Source organism: Pezoporus flaviventris, unplaced genomic scaffold (assembly GCF_033815535.1).
Source record: "Pezoporus flaviventris isolate CSIRO_AGI_PZ_B2104156 unplaced genomic scaffold, CSIRO_AGI_Pfla_v1 ptg000001l, whole genome shotgun sequence".
Lineage (NCBI taxonomy): Eukaryota > Metazoa > Chordata > Aves > Psittaciformes > Psittacidae > Pezoporus > Pezoporus flaviventris.
In genome coordinates, this window is record NW_026892549.1 from 44248142 (window position 1) to 44266586 (window position 18445).

Sequence of the window (18445 nt, forward strand, 5' to 3'; positions counted from 1 at the left end):
TACATAAATGGCCTTTCCTTACCACTACATATGGGATATGGGTAACAGGGTGTCCCATTTTGAACATGAAACAGCATGCTCTTTAAAAACAAGCCCTAAAATACAGACTTTACAGTGAAAGGTATGCTAGGAGTGCATCCAGAACAGAAAGTACTCAGATGTGATTAGTTTACCTATTCCTAGCTGGTGACTTCCCTGCATCCTCCTGGACAGTCCCGAGGCGTGCAGACAGCGTGGGAGTTGAAGAGTCTGGATGAATCAAGCTGCAAGAAAAAGGAGCACATTACAGATGTCTGAGATTTGCCTCATGCAGCAGTGTCAAAACAGCTGGAATTAAAATACAGTTAATTCCAATGTTACCTCTCATTCACACCCACGATTATTAAATCAACAAGGGAACAGAGAAATCTTTCCCCACATGTAGATAAATGATAGCTGGAGGATAGTGCTCAAGTCTTCTCACTTCAGACTCAAGTCTTAAGTAATACAGCCTCTTGCCACTTCTTGCATTATCCTGCCTTCCTGCCCACTTTCCCTCTATCCCTTTTTGTTTACACATCTTCCTTACAGGCTGCTATTCCATGCTTTGGAGGTGAAGGCGTTGCCCCTGTATCTCAAACATAGCATTGCTTCGATAGCAAAAATGATATCTATTGATATTGTTAGACAGCTTTTACCCAGATAGCCAGACAACCTTCTGTAATTGTTTAACCTGATCACTATCACCTTTGCACTCCTTTTCCTTCCAGTCCAGAAGGAAGGACAGACAGTAAATGTTCATACACCACCAGTATAAATCCCTACTGGATAAAACATGAGAGATAAGCCACTGCACCCTAACTGATACAGCTGTACTGTCTGTGCTCTGGGATACAGACTTCTTACTAGCATGATAGATGCTCTTTGTGAGAAGATGTACACAGTACAACCTTGTCTGAGTAGCTGTACTTGCACAGAGTACCCTACTCCTTTATTTTTAAAGGACATACCGAAAAGACAGGCTCTGACTCAAGAATTCCTTGGTAGTTTCATACCTGCCTGTACTTCTGTTTTTAGGAAAAGAAGCACTCCATCTTTTTTTTTTTTTCCTTTCCCCACATTGAGTTAAATCATAGTCCTCAGAAATTAACTTGCATACCACTTGAGAAGGAGTACAGTGTTCTTTTACTCATCTTTCAAAAACAAAGACCCCCTTACTGAAGGGCAGTGGAAGAAATATATTTTGAAAAAAGTATAAGAGAACATTTATAGCTGTCCTTTCAATCCCACTTCCATTAAAACAGATGGTTACTTTCACCATTTCTCTCCTATTTGCACAGACAGCATCTCTTACATTCTCTTGCCCAACCCAAAACCTGACAAGTAAAGCACCAGATTTGTTTCTTGATACATTGGTGGTTAAAAGGGATGGTTTTTTTTTTGATTTGTCTAAAGACCTGCTCTGCCACTGGCATAGAATCACTGATTCAATAGGTTAAAGGAAGGCCTGCAAATAATTTAAAGCTCCAACAGCAACATTTCCAAATTTCAACTTAAAGAGAAGAACATAAGAAGCAAGCACAGGATTAGATTCTTTTTACATGAGACATACTTTTAAGTTTCCTAGATGGAAACCACCAGCTTTTGTCTAGGCAGGAGTGAGCCTGAAAATACAATTAAGATTCTGCATCTCAGCACAAAACCACTCACTTTACCTTTGCCAGGTTAGATCCTCCTCCAGGAAGATGTTGCGGCTAGCTTTACGGCTCCCAACTGGTGTGCGTGGCTCACCAGGATCCAGCACTGATACAGAACATGCAGAATCCGACAGAGCATTTAAGTCTTCTCCAATGGAATTGCTGTCTGTGGAGTGTGCATAGCTTAAGGCTATTTTGCGGCAGTAAGTGCAGGCTCGGAGATCCCCTATGGAAAGGGGAACCAGAGAGTGTAAGTGAACAGGAACAAATACTACTCTGTTTCTACAGGATCAGAGGTGTACAGTGGTGGAAAAAGGATTTCCTGTTTCAAATCCTCTTTGTGTGTTTAAGTCTAGTTCTCCTATTTCCTTAAAAAGGAGAACGCCAGATAATTATACACTCAGTGAATTTCTCCAAGTCAAATGATGCATAACATTATCAGTAAGAGAGAAACCAGTTGTGGGGAGAGGGAGATAGCACATGTGCACACTGGAATCATGGTACAGCAATAGCTAGTCCGATATGAGACATCAGCTGATGTCTGGGAATCATCACCTCCATCAGATGCCTTCAGTTTGGTAAGTGGTATTTGAAAGAGTTTCCCTCACCCTCAATTAGACCACATGGCTCATTATATTTTAAAATTACCATTACAAAGAGCATTACTTGAGCACACTTTTTGTAAGGAACACCCTTGTTAAATAGCGGCTATATTTGTTTTGTCATCATGGACACAGTAATGGTAAAAATAAGCAGGCGTAATCCAACATTGTGCATGAAGAAACTGGTAGAATTAAGTCCTGTGATTCTTTTTGCATATTTCTAAGCCCACTAGAGACCTGTACAGAATTCTCTAGCAGATGCCAGAATCTAAAACACAGTAGTCATGAGCTGAGCACACAGAGAATGTTCTGCTTTTCAACAGATAAGCCCTACCTGTATAGCCCATGAATTTTCCAGGGATTTCCTGATTGCAGCATCGACTACAGAAGATCTGCCCACAGAGTCGACAGTGATGCCTCCGTCGGAAAGTGGTGAATTTCTCACTACAGTCATAGCATTCCTTGCACTGGCTGTCAGGCATCCAGTACTGCTTCAAGTCACTGTCCTACAAGGAAAGGCAGCAGAGAAAGTTTTTTATGTAAACAAAAAAGCATGTTCGGATCTATGATTGCTTTGTAGACTGTGCACAAGAAAATGGCAATGTCATATATTCATGTGTGTGCACACTCTTGTGTATAAGCACAGAAAAGATTTTTCACGTGGTTTTGTAGTGAGTCAGAAGACTGAGAGAGTTCTTAACTGTGAGAATAAATCTAGCAAGCCTTTGCCTTCTTGATGCAAGATGGAGGGAAAGCAGATAAAAGTTATCATGAGCTGTAGATAAAGGTCAAGAAGAAACAAACATGAAGTACTGTTTGCAGTTTCCTCTCATTTACCCCTAGCACGTGACAGGCCCTCAACTAGCACAGTTTAAAAAACAAACCTATTTCAAAAATCATTTTAAGAGTTAATACTGGGATGTATTTTGAAAGGATTATAGATGCATGTAAAAATTTTGTTATGTGATCAAATTCTTCAAAACCTCAATAAACAGTTGTAAAAGCCTGTGGCCCAGATTGACATTGCTCCAAAACTCCAGGTTAACTGCTACATGAAGACAACTGTGGAGTACACACTCAGCAGACAACAACATATACTGATTTAGAGCATGGGTGCAGCCACAGGAATTTGTGTCTTAAGACCTGACAACAAAGAGTTAAATCTTCTGTTTGGTGTTGTAGCTATAAACAGAGGAAGACAAATCTCAATTATGATTCTGAGCACACAAGCTACAATTACAGTGGATGGGGACGACCAGTAACAGCCACATGACAGTTCTGACTGTGAAAACACTCTTTGCTAGAGTTCAGTTCTAGCAATAAGCCTTTTCAGAAGGACTGAATACTCTGGGATTTTCTTTGGAAGAGAAAGTGCTGCAAGAATTTTCTCAAAGCAACCCAGGAAGAGAGTAACTGCAGAGAAAAGTGATCCATACTCCAACATTCACATTAAAAATACAAGAAAAGCATAGCTGAATTGGAGTTGGTTTTTTTTTGAATGTTAACAAAGTGAAGTTTGACATAGTTGCTAGACCAATTTTGAGACCAAATGAGCTATGATCAACAAGACAGCAAATTCATGCTGTACTCACCCAAGAAAGCTTGTACAGAAAGAGGTCAAAGACCGCTCAAGGTCAGTCCAGTGTTCAAAAGAGCCTAGAAATCCTTAAGATGGACACTAAGCTTCAAGCAGGGAAAGATACAATGAAGAGCTTTCCAAGAAACTGTTGAAAAGCTGCAGGGGATGCCAAATAAGAGGTTTTGCTGCAGCTCTGCAGGATAAGCCAAGTCTCTGGTTCTGTCACACGAGTGGCTGTTCCAAGCAGCAGTGCCTCTGTCCACCATCACTCCCTCTTCACCTCTGCACCACTTGCATGTAACTGGATGTTTAGAAACCTAACCACTGCTGCTGGCACCTTCCGGATCTCTTCCTTTCTCAAGTCAGAGCTGACACGCATGACAAGAACAGACTGCAAGGAAAGGTTTAGAAGAGAAGCCTGGCCCCTGTTAGCAGTAGAGGTTGATTAGAGGGGCACCTACCAGGATCTGACATGCTTTCTACAACAGTAAAGTGGTCTGGTGGTAGAGTCAGATAGTAGGAAGAAATTGCTGCCTGGAGTGACTCAAGCAAGACATTGTTGCAGTCAAGGGCAGTGATGCATTGCTACCTCTACGGAGGTCAGCATGCTGACAACTAACATACCAGTTTCAGAGAAAGACCTAGACATACACATTTACTGCTGCATCCTGACTGAGCACTTCTCGAATAGCTTCAAAGATGCCTTGAAGTCTCCAGGGCCTTCAGACGCTACCACAAACTGAAACATTAGTAGGAGCCACACTCAGTGCCCTGCTTACTGCAATGAAAGGTTTTTGCTTTAACATCAAAAATATAATCCTTTCGACCAAAGCAAAATTACTCTTACAAGCAGAATAGCATTGGAAACTGAGTTTACTCAAAGTCTACCTGTAAAAGCTATCAAGCCAAACTCTTTCTTCTCTTCACTCAATTTAATTAAATGTACTTCTGCCTGTTCATGCCTTGCTCCCAGACACAGCTATTTATATTGTCACTTATAAATAGTTGTGGCTTTTCTCAGCTGGATACTCCTCTTAAAGGCATGGCCCAACACAGCAGAAGGAGGTGAAATCAGCAAGTCAGTAGCAACCACCAGAGCCTTAACCAGCTGAATCAAAACAGATTACCAGGACAAGCCTTTCAAGCAGATATTGCTGAACAATCATTACCATAAAAAACAGTAGATTTAATCATCCTCAGAATTATCATTGCTATTTGTGACAGTCAATGTGTTTCACCTGCCCATAGTTAACCTTCAAGTATAAAAACCATCAGGTAATACCAGATTAGGTAATACAGAAGTGGGAAGGAGCTTAAAATGAAAGCATCTGGTCCAAGTTCAGAAAGCCAAGTGCAATGTTTCACTTCTACAATATGACAGATGTTTGACATGTCACAAGTAAACATCACCGTTTCCTCTACACTCACAATTTTTAGTTTATTCACTCATCCTTCAAACTTCTGAAAAATCCCTGTGATGTGGCTAAAAAATGAAGCTCAGAGAAGCCCAGTAAAAAATTCAGTTTTCTAGTTAGTTTGACCTACAAATCCCTAAGAAGTAGTACCTGGCTCTTCCCCTCCATGATTTCTTTGAGGCGCTTTAAAACAGTGCTGAGGCTTCTTAACTGAACTGCTGTTCGAGGATCATGACCTCCAAGAGGTGGCTCTACTTTCCTTCGATTGTCTGGAAGGCAAGGGAGAGTAGTATTCATTTCTTCCGTGATACAACAACATTCACATAACTACACAAAACCCCACTAGAGGGGAAAATGTTCACATACGTATTATACACTTTACAAAGTTACAGCTTGTATCACTTCTTGCCCTTGGACTTTTCTCCCCCAAAAGGAGCTTCTGATGCCAGATGGCCTATTTTGACTAACATTTTAAATACCATCCCCTGCCTTTATAAGAACAGATTTAATTGTCTGAGAATGAAGGCATCTTTTAAAGAAGTACAGCTATTTTCAACTTACCACATAAACCTTGTAATAATAGTCTTTTAGAAAGCGCTGAACTCTCATTTTAGAATGCCCTCTAGGATATTACTATGTACAAAATAATTACAACAATATTTACGCTCCTTCTAGGACTAGTATAAGCCAATGCCTTAACCCAAACTTATTTATAAATTGCTACAGCGAGTCTCAGGACTTAAATCCTCAGTTTCTATTAAAAACAGTAATTCAGAATAAAATACATCCAGAAGTTCACATTTTGGGTTTTTTTTTGATTTGCAATTTTTTTTTTTAAGTTAAAAGCCAAGCTGTTGAGAACATGTACAGTCATTCTTGATTAACTACAGCAAAGACACTCCTCTATAAAAATGTAATGTAGTTAATTTCTTTCCTATAAAAGGCTAGATTACTTTGAAGCATTGCTGATCTTTCTCTCCAGAAGGATCTGCAAACCCAGCGCTTTATTTACCTGAATATTTAAACATTTTCAGAGTCACTTTTCTACATAAAAAAGTTTTCTGAATAGTTAAAAGTTTCTTACCAGCTTCGTTGCTCTCCATCTGACTAGCATTTTATTTTGATTCTCCCTAGTACAAGAAGAACAGTCATGGCTGCTTTCTGTTTACTGCTTTAGATACCACTGATGTCAGTGGGAATGCTGACAGCACCAGCACAAGCATGTTAACTATTGCCGTGCAGTAATAGCTAGGCTATTCCTTTGTGTGGAGATCAAAATCCTTAGATTAATGGGATTAAAACTGTGGGATTCCATGTCTCTTCTTCAGTAGATACCTTTGTAGATATTTTTAATCAGCCCACATAGATCTGCTTAATAACCTGTGTACAACAAAGAAGCCACAACAGATCTTTTTAAAGAGATTCTGGGGTGCTTAAACCCACTTAAGTGGCCAGCCACTCGGAATTTATTTATTAAAACAGAACAAAAAACAGCAACAAAAATACTCTTGGACAGCACCAGGCTGAGTATTTTAGGGTGATTAAAGACACCACCCCTACTAAAAAGAAAAAAAAATAAATAAAAAAAAATAAAAATCACATTTATCAGTCTTAGGCTAACTCTTCCTAATCCAAATTCCATTACTATAAATATCAGAGTCATTTTTCTCAGTCAATGCACACAAAGAATCATAGAATAATTAGGGTTGGCAAGGACCTTAAGATCATCTAGTTCCAACCCCCAACATGATTTACAGATGTATCCTTTCAGCGTAACATCTCAAGAAAACATTGCTAATACCACAGAAAATTATGGCTCCTCCTTACTTCTATCAAAAGATTTATGTTGCGCTTACTGCCTGGACTTTCCTGCTGTAACTTTAGAATTCTAGAATATCTTCTTTCCAGGAATGTTGCTTCCAATTGAAAAAAACAAACAAAAAAAACAAACCACACACAAACAAAAAAAGCCACTACCAGGCCTCCTGACTAACTAGCTACAAATCTGAGGCAAGTGATTCCCAAAGTATGAACATACATAGCACTGAGGAAATGCCATAGATAACTCCACACTGGTTCTCTTGCTAGTTAAATGGCCTTTTGTGTGTTACATAAGAAAAAAAAGTCAAAAGGATGTGATCTACATTAGGAAAAGCATGCCATCAGCAGTTGGAGCACATGGCTAACCTACTTATGCTAGAGAAGCTGACTGATTCAATTGGCTTTTTTCCTTTGCAATCATGTGATTCTCCCTTTCTGGGAGAAAATACATTGTATAGCAAGAATGCAAGAAGTTATCATTCCTGCAGTACAGGGCACACTGTGTCTAACACACCATCCCTATAAAAGAATTCATATGTATCAATCTCTGGTTAACTCTTACTCTCGGTCCAAATTCTGTTACTATAAATACTGATCATTTTCTCAATCAATGCACACATGATTTACAGAAGTATGCTTTCAGCATTGTACTATATTTATTTCACCATTAAACCTGCAAAACTCATGTTCCTTTCCACAAACACAGAACCTTCTTGCTTTGTTTGCCACAGTATCATCCCAATTGCTATCAGTTGCACTTCTGAAGAGTTTTCATATCTTCTTTTGATTTGACCACACTTACACATCTAAGGAGTGGTCACATTTTTTCAGTGTTCCTGAAGCATCAGACTCAGTATATACTACCAAAACAAACCAACCCAAAACAAAAAGCACACAAATTCACACACCCCCCAAAACACCCCACAACTCCCACACCACCAGACAATTAAAATTTCACACAATAAATTAGGTTTTTAAAATAAAATTAAATTTTATTTAAGTGTTATTTCATCTGTTTGGCAACCAGATTAGCTCCACAAACTTTTGTTTGACATTCTCTACCCAGCACAAAAACACCTGCAGGAAGTGAAGACAGCTTCCTCTATAGAGTCCTTACACTTCCTCAGTCCACAGCTTCACTATATCTTCATCCATTTACTCTTCTTCCCTAGCCAAACACTCATACAACACATTCATTTTTTACTTGATACCATCTCGCATTTAACAATCAAAAGCCAACTAGATCTCAGCCCTTTATCTTTTCAGGACTACCAGTTTATACAGTAACTGTGGTTTTCCTATGCATTACTTTCCAATCTACATGTTCACTAAACAAAACCTCAATATACCAAAGGAGCCCCATCTAGATTTCCAGTTTAACCTATTTATCCTTCTTACGCTAAAAATTAACTCCTGCAGCTAAAGAAAAAAGTTCTCACTTTCAACGGTAACCCTCATCCTTCCTATATGTATTTATGGCTGCTGATCCTTGGAAAAACCTGTACATCCTCTGAAATACTACATGTTTTTCTCCTCTTTTTCCTCTTCTCCCCACCTGAACTCTGATCACTGAGGAGGAACCTGTAATACTATTCCAGCTGTGATTACCTACTCAGTACACCAAGTCTCATTTCTCTGGCTGCCTAATCCCAGTGGAAGTCAAACAGCAAGATTACTTCTGCATTCTGAGCACCAGTCAACCTACCTTACTTAAAGGTTTCTAACCTGTAATCCCCAGATAATTTCCAAGTGGTAACCAAGAATGAAGTAAATTGACAAGTCAGCCAAGAGCACACTGCTGTACTTGGGGCATTCGAGAAAAACCTTTAAAAAGCAAAACAAAACTTAACTGATTTGTTGTGACAAGTACAACTGAAGAGCACAAACAGTACTAGAGAGCAAAAGGAAGACAGTGAATTTGTTCCACTAAAGCAGCATGCAAATGACTCACAGAGATGAAAATGCTAGTTATCTCTGTACTTTTGCCTAGTCACCAAAACTAGGCATCTTTCTAAAACTCCCATACACATTAACAACATTTAAGATCCAATTTGTTTACACTAGATACCATACTCTTGGAAATACTATCTTGAATAGGATTTTTACCCAGCTGAGCAGTTTTCTCAAGGCTATCACAAGCAGCCAATGCTAACCAGACAGCTCTCAAGAGGAACCCCTGCAACCTACTTACTAGCTCTTCCACATCTTCATAAAGCCATTACACAGTGGCAGCTTTGAAATCACATTCAGTTCTCATTCCAGCTAAGAGGGATTCAGTATGGCATCTGGCAATAGCTCCAAGGTTAAGAATAAAAAAGGTTTAGACACAAGTTTCTATTCAATTCTCCTCAAAACAGCTACAAGCAAAAAACCTGCATTTATAACTGCCTTGAAAACACACACATCAACCCCATTCAAACTGAGCCTGAAGTTATAGCTTGTATGTGGCTGTTAAGAAACTGAAGTTAAGAAACTGAAGTCTCTCAAGACAAAGCAGAAATTTTCAGGATCAAGGTTCAAGTAACTTTAAGACACTGGCCGTGTTTTGGCAGCCTCTTTTGTTCCAGACTGTTTTGTAATTGAAATAGCAGAGCCCCAGCAACAGTGTCTTGCTAGAACACTAGAAGGGTGAAGGGAACATACTTCTGAGGTCAAAGTGCAGCCTCACCAACAGAAGCAGTGCAGCCTGATATCAAATTCTGCTTTCAACCTAGGACAAACCTTTCTTCATCTCCTTCCAACTCACTCTGAAGCATCTTAGACTGGCTAGTCCAACATTTCCTTGTAGAATAAAGATCTGAAATTACCCAGAGTTGTAGAAGATCTTCTCTGTAGCTCACCAGTCAGCTGTTTTTTGTAAGGAACCGGTGAGCTCTGAGACTGAGTCCTGGGATGCTGAGGTCTGGACCAGCCACCACTCAATGCTTGTGGATCACTCTGTCCTGCCTCTGCTCTCTCTGCTGTGGATGAAGGTCTGCCATCATCTGGAGTTGACAAAAAGAAAGAAACCAACTGCTTAGACATGATAAAACCAGTAGTGCATGCAAAACTATGGGCCATGGCACTTTGATTTCCCCAAGGCATAGGAAAAGAGAGATGGTCTCAGATTCCTCTTTGTTTATGGTGAGGTGACTGAACACTGTCACAGGTTATGGAGTCTCCATCGCTGGACATATTCAAAACTTGACTGGACATGAACCTTGGCAATTGGTTCTAGGTGACCCTGTTTGAGCAGGGAGGTTGGACCAGATGACCTCCAGAGGTCCCTTCCAGCCTCAGTGTTTCAGTGATACTGTGTGATTCTGTGATTCCTTAATGCCACTCTGCCCCTAACCCCCCTTTCTCCTTCTTTTTAGCTTGTGTGGGAGTTTCTAGTTTTTGACTGATACTGATGGTGTTCTCTGGTGACCCTTCTCCATCTCATTAATTGTAACAGCCAGTAAACTGAGCATACATGATGTGAAGCCAATATGTGCAACCACATTAGCTGCAAAAATACAATAACTATAAAAATATTTCTGTGTGCTGCTCAGCTTCCTTTTCTCTCCTCCAATTCTTTTTGGAGAATGGAAGAGTGCTTCCTGCTCAGCCTTCCTGCTCCAAGAAAGAGAAGGAGAGAGGAGATGCTGAGGGAAACTATGGGTAAACAACCCCAATAAATAGCTTATTTGCATCATGTTTATACATTAAAACTTGTCTGTCAAGGCTCAGGCTATTTCAGAAATACCCCTAACATGAAAAGTGTATAAGAAACAAATGGGTAAGCACGAATTATTCTTGCTATATCGAATAGCTATGCTTGATTATCAGCTTCTGCCCTGAAAAGCTTTTCAGGTTTGTTAAAAGACAGCACTGAGGTCGTTAAAGTTACCGCAGCCTTCATACACCATGCTTTTCCATCAGAGGATCAAGCATGGACAGGTTATCATTGATTCCAATAACATCCCCATTTGACGGCTGTTTCAAAGTTATTTTCCCATTCTTTCAACACAATACTTTGCTGATTCCAGCTACATTTTTCAGAAACAAAAAAGTGAAGCCAATATCGACAGTATCTTATGATGCTTTCAATGAATTAATAATGACAGGTGATATTGTACTATGCAAACTAACAGCAGTCATACCAAGTAATTATTTTTCATTCTGCACAAGAAGCTACACAGATCAGTTTACTTAAACAAAAAGCTACCTTGACCCTTTTTCCCTAGGCAAAACATGGCAGAAGCATGCTTAGCAGAGCTGGATAATGAACAGACTAAACAAAAGCGGCTGAACAGTTTGCCATCTCCAGCAAAGAGATACAGTTTTTGTACACAACCAAGGTGCACACATTCACCACTCTTTGCAGTATATTCCTTTGAAACAAAAAATTCACAGCTGTCTAAGAGCTTGCCTACTGAGACTTTTAGTGCTTTGTAATACATGTAGCACAAAGGCAAAAATCAAGTAGTACTTTTAATACACACACTTCAGGCCTCTTGATACTTAAGCCATGCAAATTAAGGGTAGATTTACTGTACATGCACTGCTTCATTGCAGCTCAGCTGCCACCCACCTGAAGGTACAAGATGCACAGGAAGGTGAGGAATGGAAGAAGACTGCAGTAAGAACTTACATTGGAAGGACAAGCATGCATTTTGCTCATATAGGCTGGCAGAAGGTTAATCCTGCTTTTAGCCTCAAAAACTTCATACAGGCAAAGGAAATGCAGATGCCCAGCTAAGAAGCTATACAACACTAACTGTTAACTGGCTTGTCTGTGACCTTTATGGGCAGACGCAGATTTCTAGCTGCAACATGCTGGCTTTCTTCTCCCACAGCAAATCTCTACTACTGTTACCCAAAAGCAAGATGCAACACCCTTCACAAAAAGGACTGACTCACAATCCATCTGGCCAGCCATCTGACATTATGCTCTAATATTCAGAGGCATTTTTACAAGTTTACGTGGCAGCAGAGGGCATCAATAAAACAGCACACACAAGCCACGCACATATATTCCCAACTTACCTTTGCTGAAACGGAAGAGATTTACAAAAGAGCTGTAAGCTGATTTAAAAGGAGGCTCATCCTGGTCAGGAGTCAGGGGTTTGAAGTGAGTGAGCTGAGATGGACTACTAGGAGTGTGAGGTAGATCACTGGAAGAGTCCAATGTTGGAGACCGTTTGTCATCTGCGGCCATTTCACGTGCCCTGGAAAGAATTCAGCAACATCCATTATACACAGAGCGGTGAAATGGAACATCTTCAGTCAACTGAAGAGAAGGTGTCTCATTAGATGCAAGGGGAAGGGGGAGTATTCATCCCACCTACCGCAGATATCTGTTATTAGCACATGCCAAGAGTGCCAGAGTTAGAAGCCCATGTCCCCCGCCTTACTCACTGTCAAGAGATCAGCATCTCTGCAGCAAGCAATTCAGAGCTCCTACTTAAACATCCAGACCAATCAAAGTAAACAGCTACTACACTGTCTGACAACACACTCTGGTTGCTGTTTTATGGATACTTGAAGTTTTCAAATGGAGACTCTGCACCCCTATCACAAAGAAGTTTTAACTTTAATAGATCTGTCAATGGTGTGACTTCTGCAGCCCTTTTAATAAGACAACTGAAGACAGGCCTGAGCAAGCACAAGACACACTCACTGTTTGGCCAGGTTAACTCCAGAATGAGAAAGAATGAATTGCAAACAAAAGCAGGACTTAAAGATTAAGTTTCATGGCACACTGTTTCCTTCCCCTTCCTTTCCCTCTGCACTACAATACAGGGCTTTGTGTAAGTTAGCAGGGAAGCAACCTAAACTGTGGTTTATTTGTTGTCATATCTTATACCTGCAAACTTCCTTGTTTTCAAGAGTAGCTACATAAAGAAAAACAAAGTCAAACCACATTCTACATTAGAGGAAGCCATACTTGTTAAGCCTTATTTGCTGTGTACCAAAGCTTTCATATGGCCAACAGTCATATATCCCTACAGCCCATATTCTTTAACCTCAATATGCACCTGATTTCTTTCACTCCACCTCACTAAGTCTGCACTTCTAGCCTGCTAAGGTGCTTACTACCATCACCTTTGCTTAAGCAAGACTTAGTGAAATGTTTGACAGAGCTGCAACACCGGGAGCGATGGAACCTGACTGACAAATGGCTTACCCATACCAAGCATCAGAATCCTGTATGAAATCTACTTCCTGCTTAGTAGCTAATACATGCTCCTTCATGAAATACTAGTTCCCAGTTTTCACAACTCCCTGGAACCTACAGGAATATTTTACTGACTAGAACACTTTCTTCCAAGTCTTAAGAAGCCATGCTAAAAATCTATGAAGTCCAGAGAAAATCCACATGGTTGACAAGTGACACTGGAAGTGCTAACAAGCTGCATGCAGCAACGTTTGACCACTCCCATGACAAATGCACAAAAGATGGTATTTGCAAGTCTATCATATGACTTGTCAGTGGACTTCTGCTTGTTGCTCTATATAGTAAGCACCTTCAGCTCTGAGTTTTTCCAGACATTCACATATCTTTAAGAAAAAAAGCAAAAAGACATCAATCATTTCAAGAGGAACTTCAGTCAGGTTCTTGAGTCTTAGTCCGAAATGTTTCCGCATCCCTTTCCCCTGTAAGTCATAGTATTTTTTGCTGTTGGTCATTTCAGCTGTATTATTCAAACAACAGCCGATTTGAACATGTTTGGGCACCAGAGTGCATGGAAAATGCCTTCAAATCTTATCTTCAGGTAAATTTGGACTTGTTTCCTTAAGACTTGATGCAATGATAACTTTTTTTTTTAATGTTTAATGTACAACGGGGTTATGCTCTCACACACACACTACCACATTTAAAATGCCCTTATGAAGTCTATCAGAAGTCTTGTAGGAAATTGTGTTCATCTCTCAGCAACCAGCTATAGCCTGGCAAGATAACAAGAACCAAGGAAGTCTCTGAACTTGCATATATCAGACATAGGATTCTGGAAAAATAAAGTTGGGCTTCAAGGGAAAAAAACACACAGTAATTGCTTCTGTGACAGCAATACTAGTCTAATTAAAACAGACTGAAAAAAAAAAACACTGTACTTGGTATTAGCTTCAAAAATACCTAGATTTTCTGTGCCACACAACACATCAGGTATGATGTGTACCATCCTTTCTTAAAGTGCTTTAGTTCTCCCACTGAAAGGAAAACACTTCTTCCCTCCCCCCTCCAGAAAACAGGGAAAGACTCACTTCTTTATATATTATTGGAAATCAGAAAATAAAGTGCACATAACAATCAAGACACAAAACTAGATTACATCTTCCTCGGCTACATCCAGAATGGCTCCGTGACATCCTGCACTCCACAAAACTGACCACAGCTGCTCAGAGCCAGAAGGGTCCATGCACTCCTTGTTACCTGGATCTAATCCCCAGGCACCTGCTTAACGCACCCTGGGAATAAAAGCTAAACGACCGTAACTTAAACATAACTACGTTGTGTACACGTACACACACACACACACACACACACACTTTACTTCCAACCTCCGCGCCGGAGCCACGCTGACTGCATCGCTTCCCACCATGCAAAGGGGACACACCTCCCGCCACGCACACGCGGTGCCACCCACCAGGGATGGCAGACCGGAAGATCACCTGCGACGGGGAGGGAAGGAAGCGGCAGACCACTGCCCACAGCCAGCTACCGCACAGAGACTCCCACACCAACCTAGGAGCGCTGCCACCCACCACTACCAGGGACAAGGCCGGGCCCCACACAGAGAGCTCACACACCGCAACAACCACCACCGCGAGCCCAGGCAGGACCTCCGGAACCCGGAGGCTGTGCTCACCTGCTCCCACGGGTGCCGGTGCAGGCAGCCGGCGCTTAGGCCCAGCGCAGCACCGCCTCTTTTCACCCCCTCCCGCGCACCTCCGGGCCTGCCCGCTGCCCCGCCCCGCCCCTAGCAACGCGCCGCGCTGCCGCCAGCCCTGCCTAATCGCCCGCCGACGGCGCCGCTCCTTGCCGAGACACGGCCAATCGAGGCTCCGCGCCAATCCACCCGCCGGCGGCAGCCGTTGGGGTGGTGCCGCTGGGGCGGTGTCCCCCGCACAGCCCGCCCTGCGGCCGCATCGCCCCATCACTGAGCTCCGCCCCAGCGCTCTGGGGCGCTGCTCCTGCTCGGTGGTGGGGGCAGGCTCCTCCCGGGGGCGGCAGCTCCGGGCTGCCACAGCGGGAGCCGCGGGGACGCGGGTGTTTCGCGCTGGGTTTCCTACCGGTTCGCACTCCCCGCCTCGATCCACTGCTCAGGGGGGCTATACTGCCGACAGGACCACCTCCGGGCTGATAAACGTGTCCGTGCCCGCCTGTGTGTACGCGTATCCCCCGGGCTGCACTGCGGGGCGGTTCCGCCGAGGCCGGCCAGTACAGCGCTAAGGGCAGCTTGGCTTCCCGCGCTCTCCCAGGGGCCCGCTCCAGCAGCCCGGGCACGCCCGCGGCCCCTCGGCGCCCAGGCCTCCGTGCCCGCCAGTGCCTTCAGCTTCCCTGTGGAGACGCAGGCCACTTACTGCGGCTGTCTCGGGAGAGGGCGGAAAAGGCCCGGCTCGGCTGGCAGGCCGCCGCGCTACGGGGTACCTGGCCCAGCGAAAGCGCCACGGCGCGTTACGTGCTGCCGCGGCCTCCTCAGGAGGAGACATCGGCGGGAAAAACCCAGCGGGGCACGGCACGACCGGGCCCGTAAGCTGGAACCAAGCAGCCGCCACTGAGCCCCACCGCCAGGAGGAGGGGCGGGGCCGGCAGGGGGCGCCGCGGCGGAGGGGCCGGACGGGGGCGGGGGCTCGGCCCCATAAAAGGCCCCGAGCGGGGCTGGGTTCTGCATCGCTTTTGCGGGACGGACAGGCGGACGTGGAGGGCAGGTAGTGGGTCTGGGCGCCCCGTACAGCGCCCTTTGTCCTTCTCTTTCTGCTGGGTTCAGCGCTTACCGCCCTCCAGAGGGGCCGCAGTAGTGGTGCTGTGTTTCAAGGGGGGATTTCTGGTGGGAGCTCCGCGGCGGGCTGTATTCCAAACGCCCCTTCCCGCGGCGGGCGTCGCTGAGAGGCGCCCTGGGCTCTGAGGGGGTGCTTGGCCTCCCCAGCTCGGGGCTGGGCTTTCTCGCTTCTCAGTCCTGATATCTCTCAATGGTGGGTGGTGTCACCTACTGCCGGTTGTGTTCAGCGCTCCGCGCGTATCCTAGGGGAGCGTCCCCGGTCACTGCCGCGTTGGCTGGGCCTGGCAGCACCTTGTTCTGGTGGTGCTGGTGCCTGAGTTTCCGTGTCGCTTGTAACACAAGCTGCCGCCCGCGGCCTGGTCGAGCAGTGCCCGAAGAGCGAGCCAGCCTGCCCGCGGTAGATGGAGGGCAGTGCGGCTGTAAAACTAACGTGGGCAAAATCCCGGTGAGCAGCAAGGTTCTGCACTGCTACCTGCGAGCATGCCTGATCTGAAGAGATAGTTTGTAAACCTGAACTAATGAGTTGTTGCAATAGTTAATTATTGCCTAGGCCCTGAGTCCTTCCTGAGGACCGAGGAGTATTTGGAAATTCACGAGTTTTCTGCTAAGCTGCCTTGGCTAAATGCCTGGGTTAAGTGTACTTGAAGAAGGGCTGCTGTGAGAGAAAGATCTTGCTGACATTTGGCAGTTCTGGAGAGTATAAAATCAACAGGAAGAGTTGAACTCTAGGGAATGTGTGCACTCTGCAGAAGAGGGGTGCTGCTGCAGTGCTGCTCTTGTACATAAAGAAACTGGGGATATCGATGTTTTAAGGGGGAATGCACAGGGGCCTTGATTGGGTAAACATGTAGGATTGTCAAAGTTGTTTAAGAAGCTGCAGTTTCCACATATTGGTGGAGATGTATGTCAGTGGAGGTGTGTCTTGTGTACCTCTGTGTTTTCCTTGTGATAGCAGCACTGTACAAATCTGAAACAGCTTTTCGAAACCTATTGCCATGACTGGCAGTCTGATTTTACTTATTTAAATAGGGGTCAATCAACAAAACAAGGGATAGTGGGTGGGTGTCTGTGTACATTTTGGCTTAAATGAATCATTTGTTTCTCAGACTGTGTAAGTGCCAAAAGCAACCCTGAAGTCTCCTGAGTAGTAATCCTGTGCCTAGGCCATGGGAATGTGATACAGTCTTGTTTAGATAGTCAATTGAAAATTGGCCCAAAATACTTGCATAAATAAACTGACATCAGACAGAGTATGGTTGTGTGAAGTTAAAGTTTTCCATGAGGACTAGAGAAGTCTAACATGAGCCAAGATATTGTCTTTCTTTGGGATAGGAATGTCTTGGAGTGGGTATTTTTTTCAAATTTATGTGCTCATAGTAAATAGAGGACCAGTTACAATCTCATTTTGCCTTTTTTTATTTTGTTTTGGTTTTAATTTTTCACTTTAAAAGCTTTGGAAAAGTTTGATGCAGTAGCTAGAACATAGCTTGGAAAGTTTGCTCTCTTCGCAGACTAAAAATGTTTAATGGATTGGATTTTGGAAACACAGCACAAGTCAGGGGTTTTTAAATGAACCAGAAGCAATCTCTACATATGCTGGTGACCTCAGGGCTTTGCATTGCAAACCTCACACCTTTGAATAACTTCATCTCAATGAATAGATTGTACAGTAGGACTCCTGATTTTGGATAAAGCCATTCATGGACTTTGGTATCTGTGAGTCTGTAACCTCAGGCACAAAGACTTGGTATTTCACTGTAGTATCCTCAACAGCTGCATGCAAGAATGGACTGTCTTAGAGGAAGAACTTGCCAAGTCATAGCTCTTGCGTAATCAGAGCTGAGAAGTGAGGAACAGTGGCTGTTAGAAAGCAGGGCACTGTGTTACGGCAGTTCAGTGGTTTGTGGGGTTGGGTTTTGTCAAGGAACAAAGTACAAATACACAGGCAGAGTTCAGGTTTATTTTTTGAGGCTTTGTGAACAAATACCTTGGGGAAATCTCTTTTCCATACAGAAAACAAGCTTGTCCAGTATTTATTTTAACAGCAGAAATAAAGCTTTGCTATTAGAAAGTACTCTTGATGTGGCCCTTGGATTTCCTGGGGAAGGAAGCTAATGAAGAAGATGACAATGTGTTAATCTTAATAGTGCCAGCAATATGAGCCTTCATTAAAATTGTGTCTGTTAATGCATCTTTTTCAGAAAAAGGGGCAGAAACAGGCAACTGAACTTAAACTGAGGAACTCTAAAAATGAACAGTGCTTGTTAATTCTGTGGAATTTGGAGAAAGAGTTTAGTCATGCTTTCAAGTTCTTTTGTACAACCATAATTAAAGCTCATGCCCTTTGAACACATACCCGTAAATTTCAGATATTAATCTTTAT

The 18445-nt window shown here is 43.2% G+C and overlaps 1 protein-coding gene across 6 annotated transcripts in view; it reads right to left on the bottom strand.

The window, feature by feature from the left end:
- The window catches only part of PIKFYVE (phosphoinositide kinase, FYVE-type zinc finger containing), a 62953-nt gene extending 47163 nt beyond the window's left edge, over positions 1-15790 (bottom strand). For 2 of the 6 annotated variants that reach the window (XM_061454957.1, XM_061454948.1), the window contains exons 1-7: positions 14805-14955; positions 12104-12285; positions 9901-10077; positions 5423-5541; positions 2613-2784; positions 1695-1902; positions 174-263 (exon numbers count right to left, since the gene is read on the bottom strand). In XM_061454957.1, the coding sequence (XP_061310941.1) occupies positions 174-263; positions 1695-1902; positions 2613-2784; positions 5423-5541; positions 9901-10077; positions 12104-12275 (938 nt within the window). In that variant the 5' untranslated portion in view covers positions 12276-12285; positions 14805-14955. Of the gene's footprint in view, positions 1-173; positions 264-1694; positions 1903-2612; positions 2785-5422; positions 5542-6356; positions 6805-9900; positions 10078-12103; positions 12286-14804; positions 15035-15643 lie in introns of those variants that run through there. The other 4 variants (XM_061454965.1, XM_061454973.1, XM_061454978.1 and 1 more) reach the window with 4 other exon arrangements.
- Positions 15791-18445: the final 2655 nt, after the last annotated feature.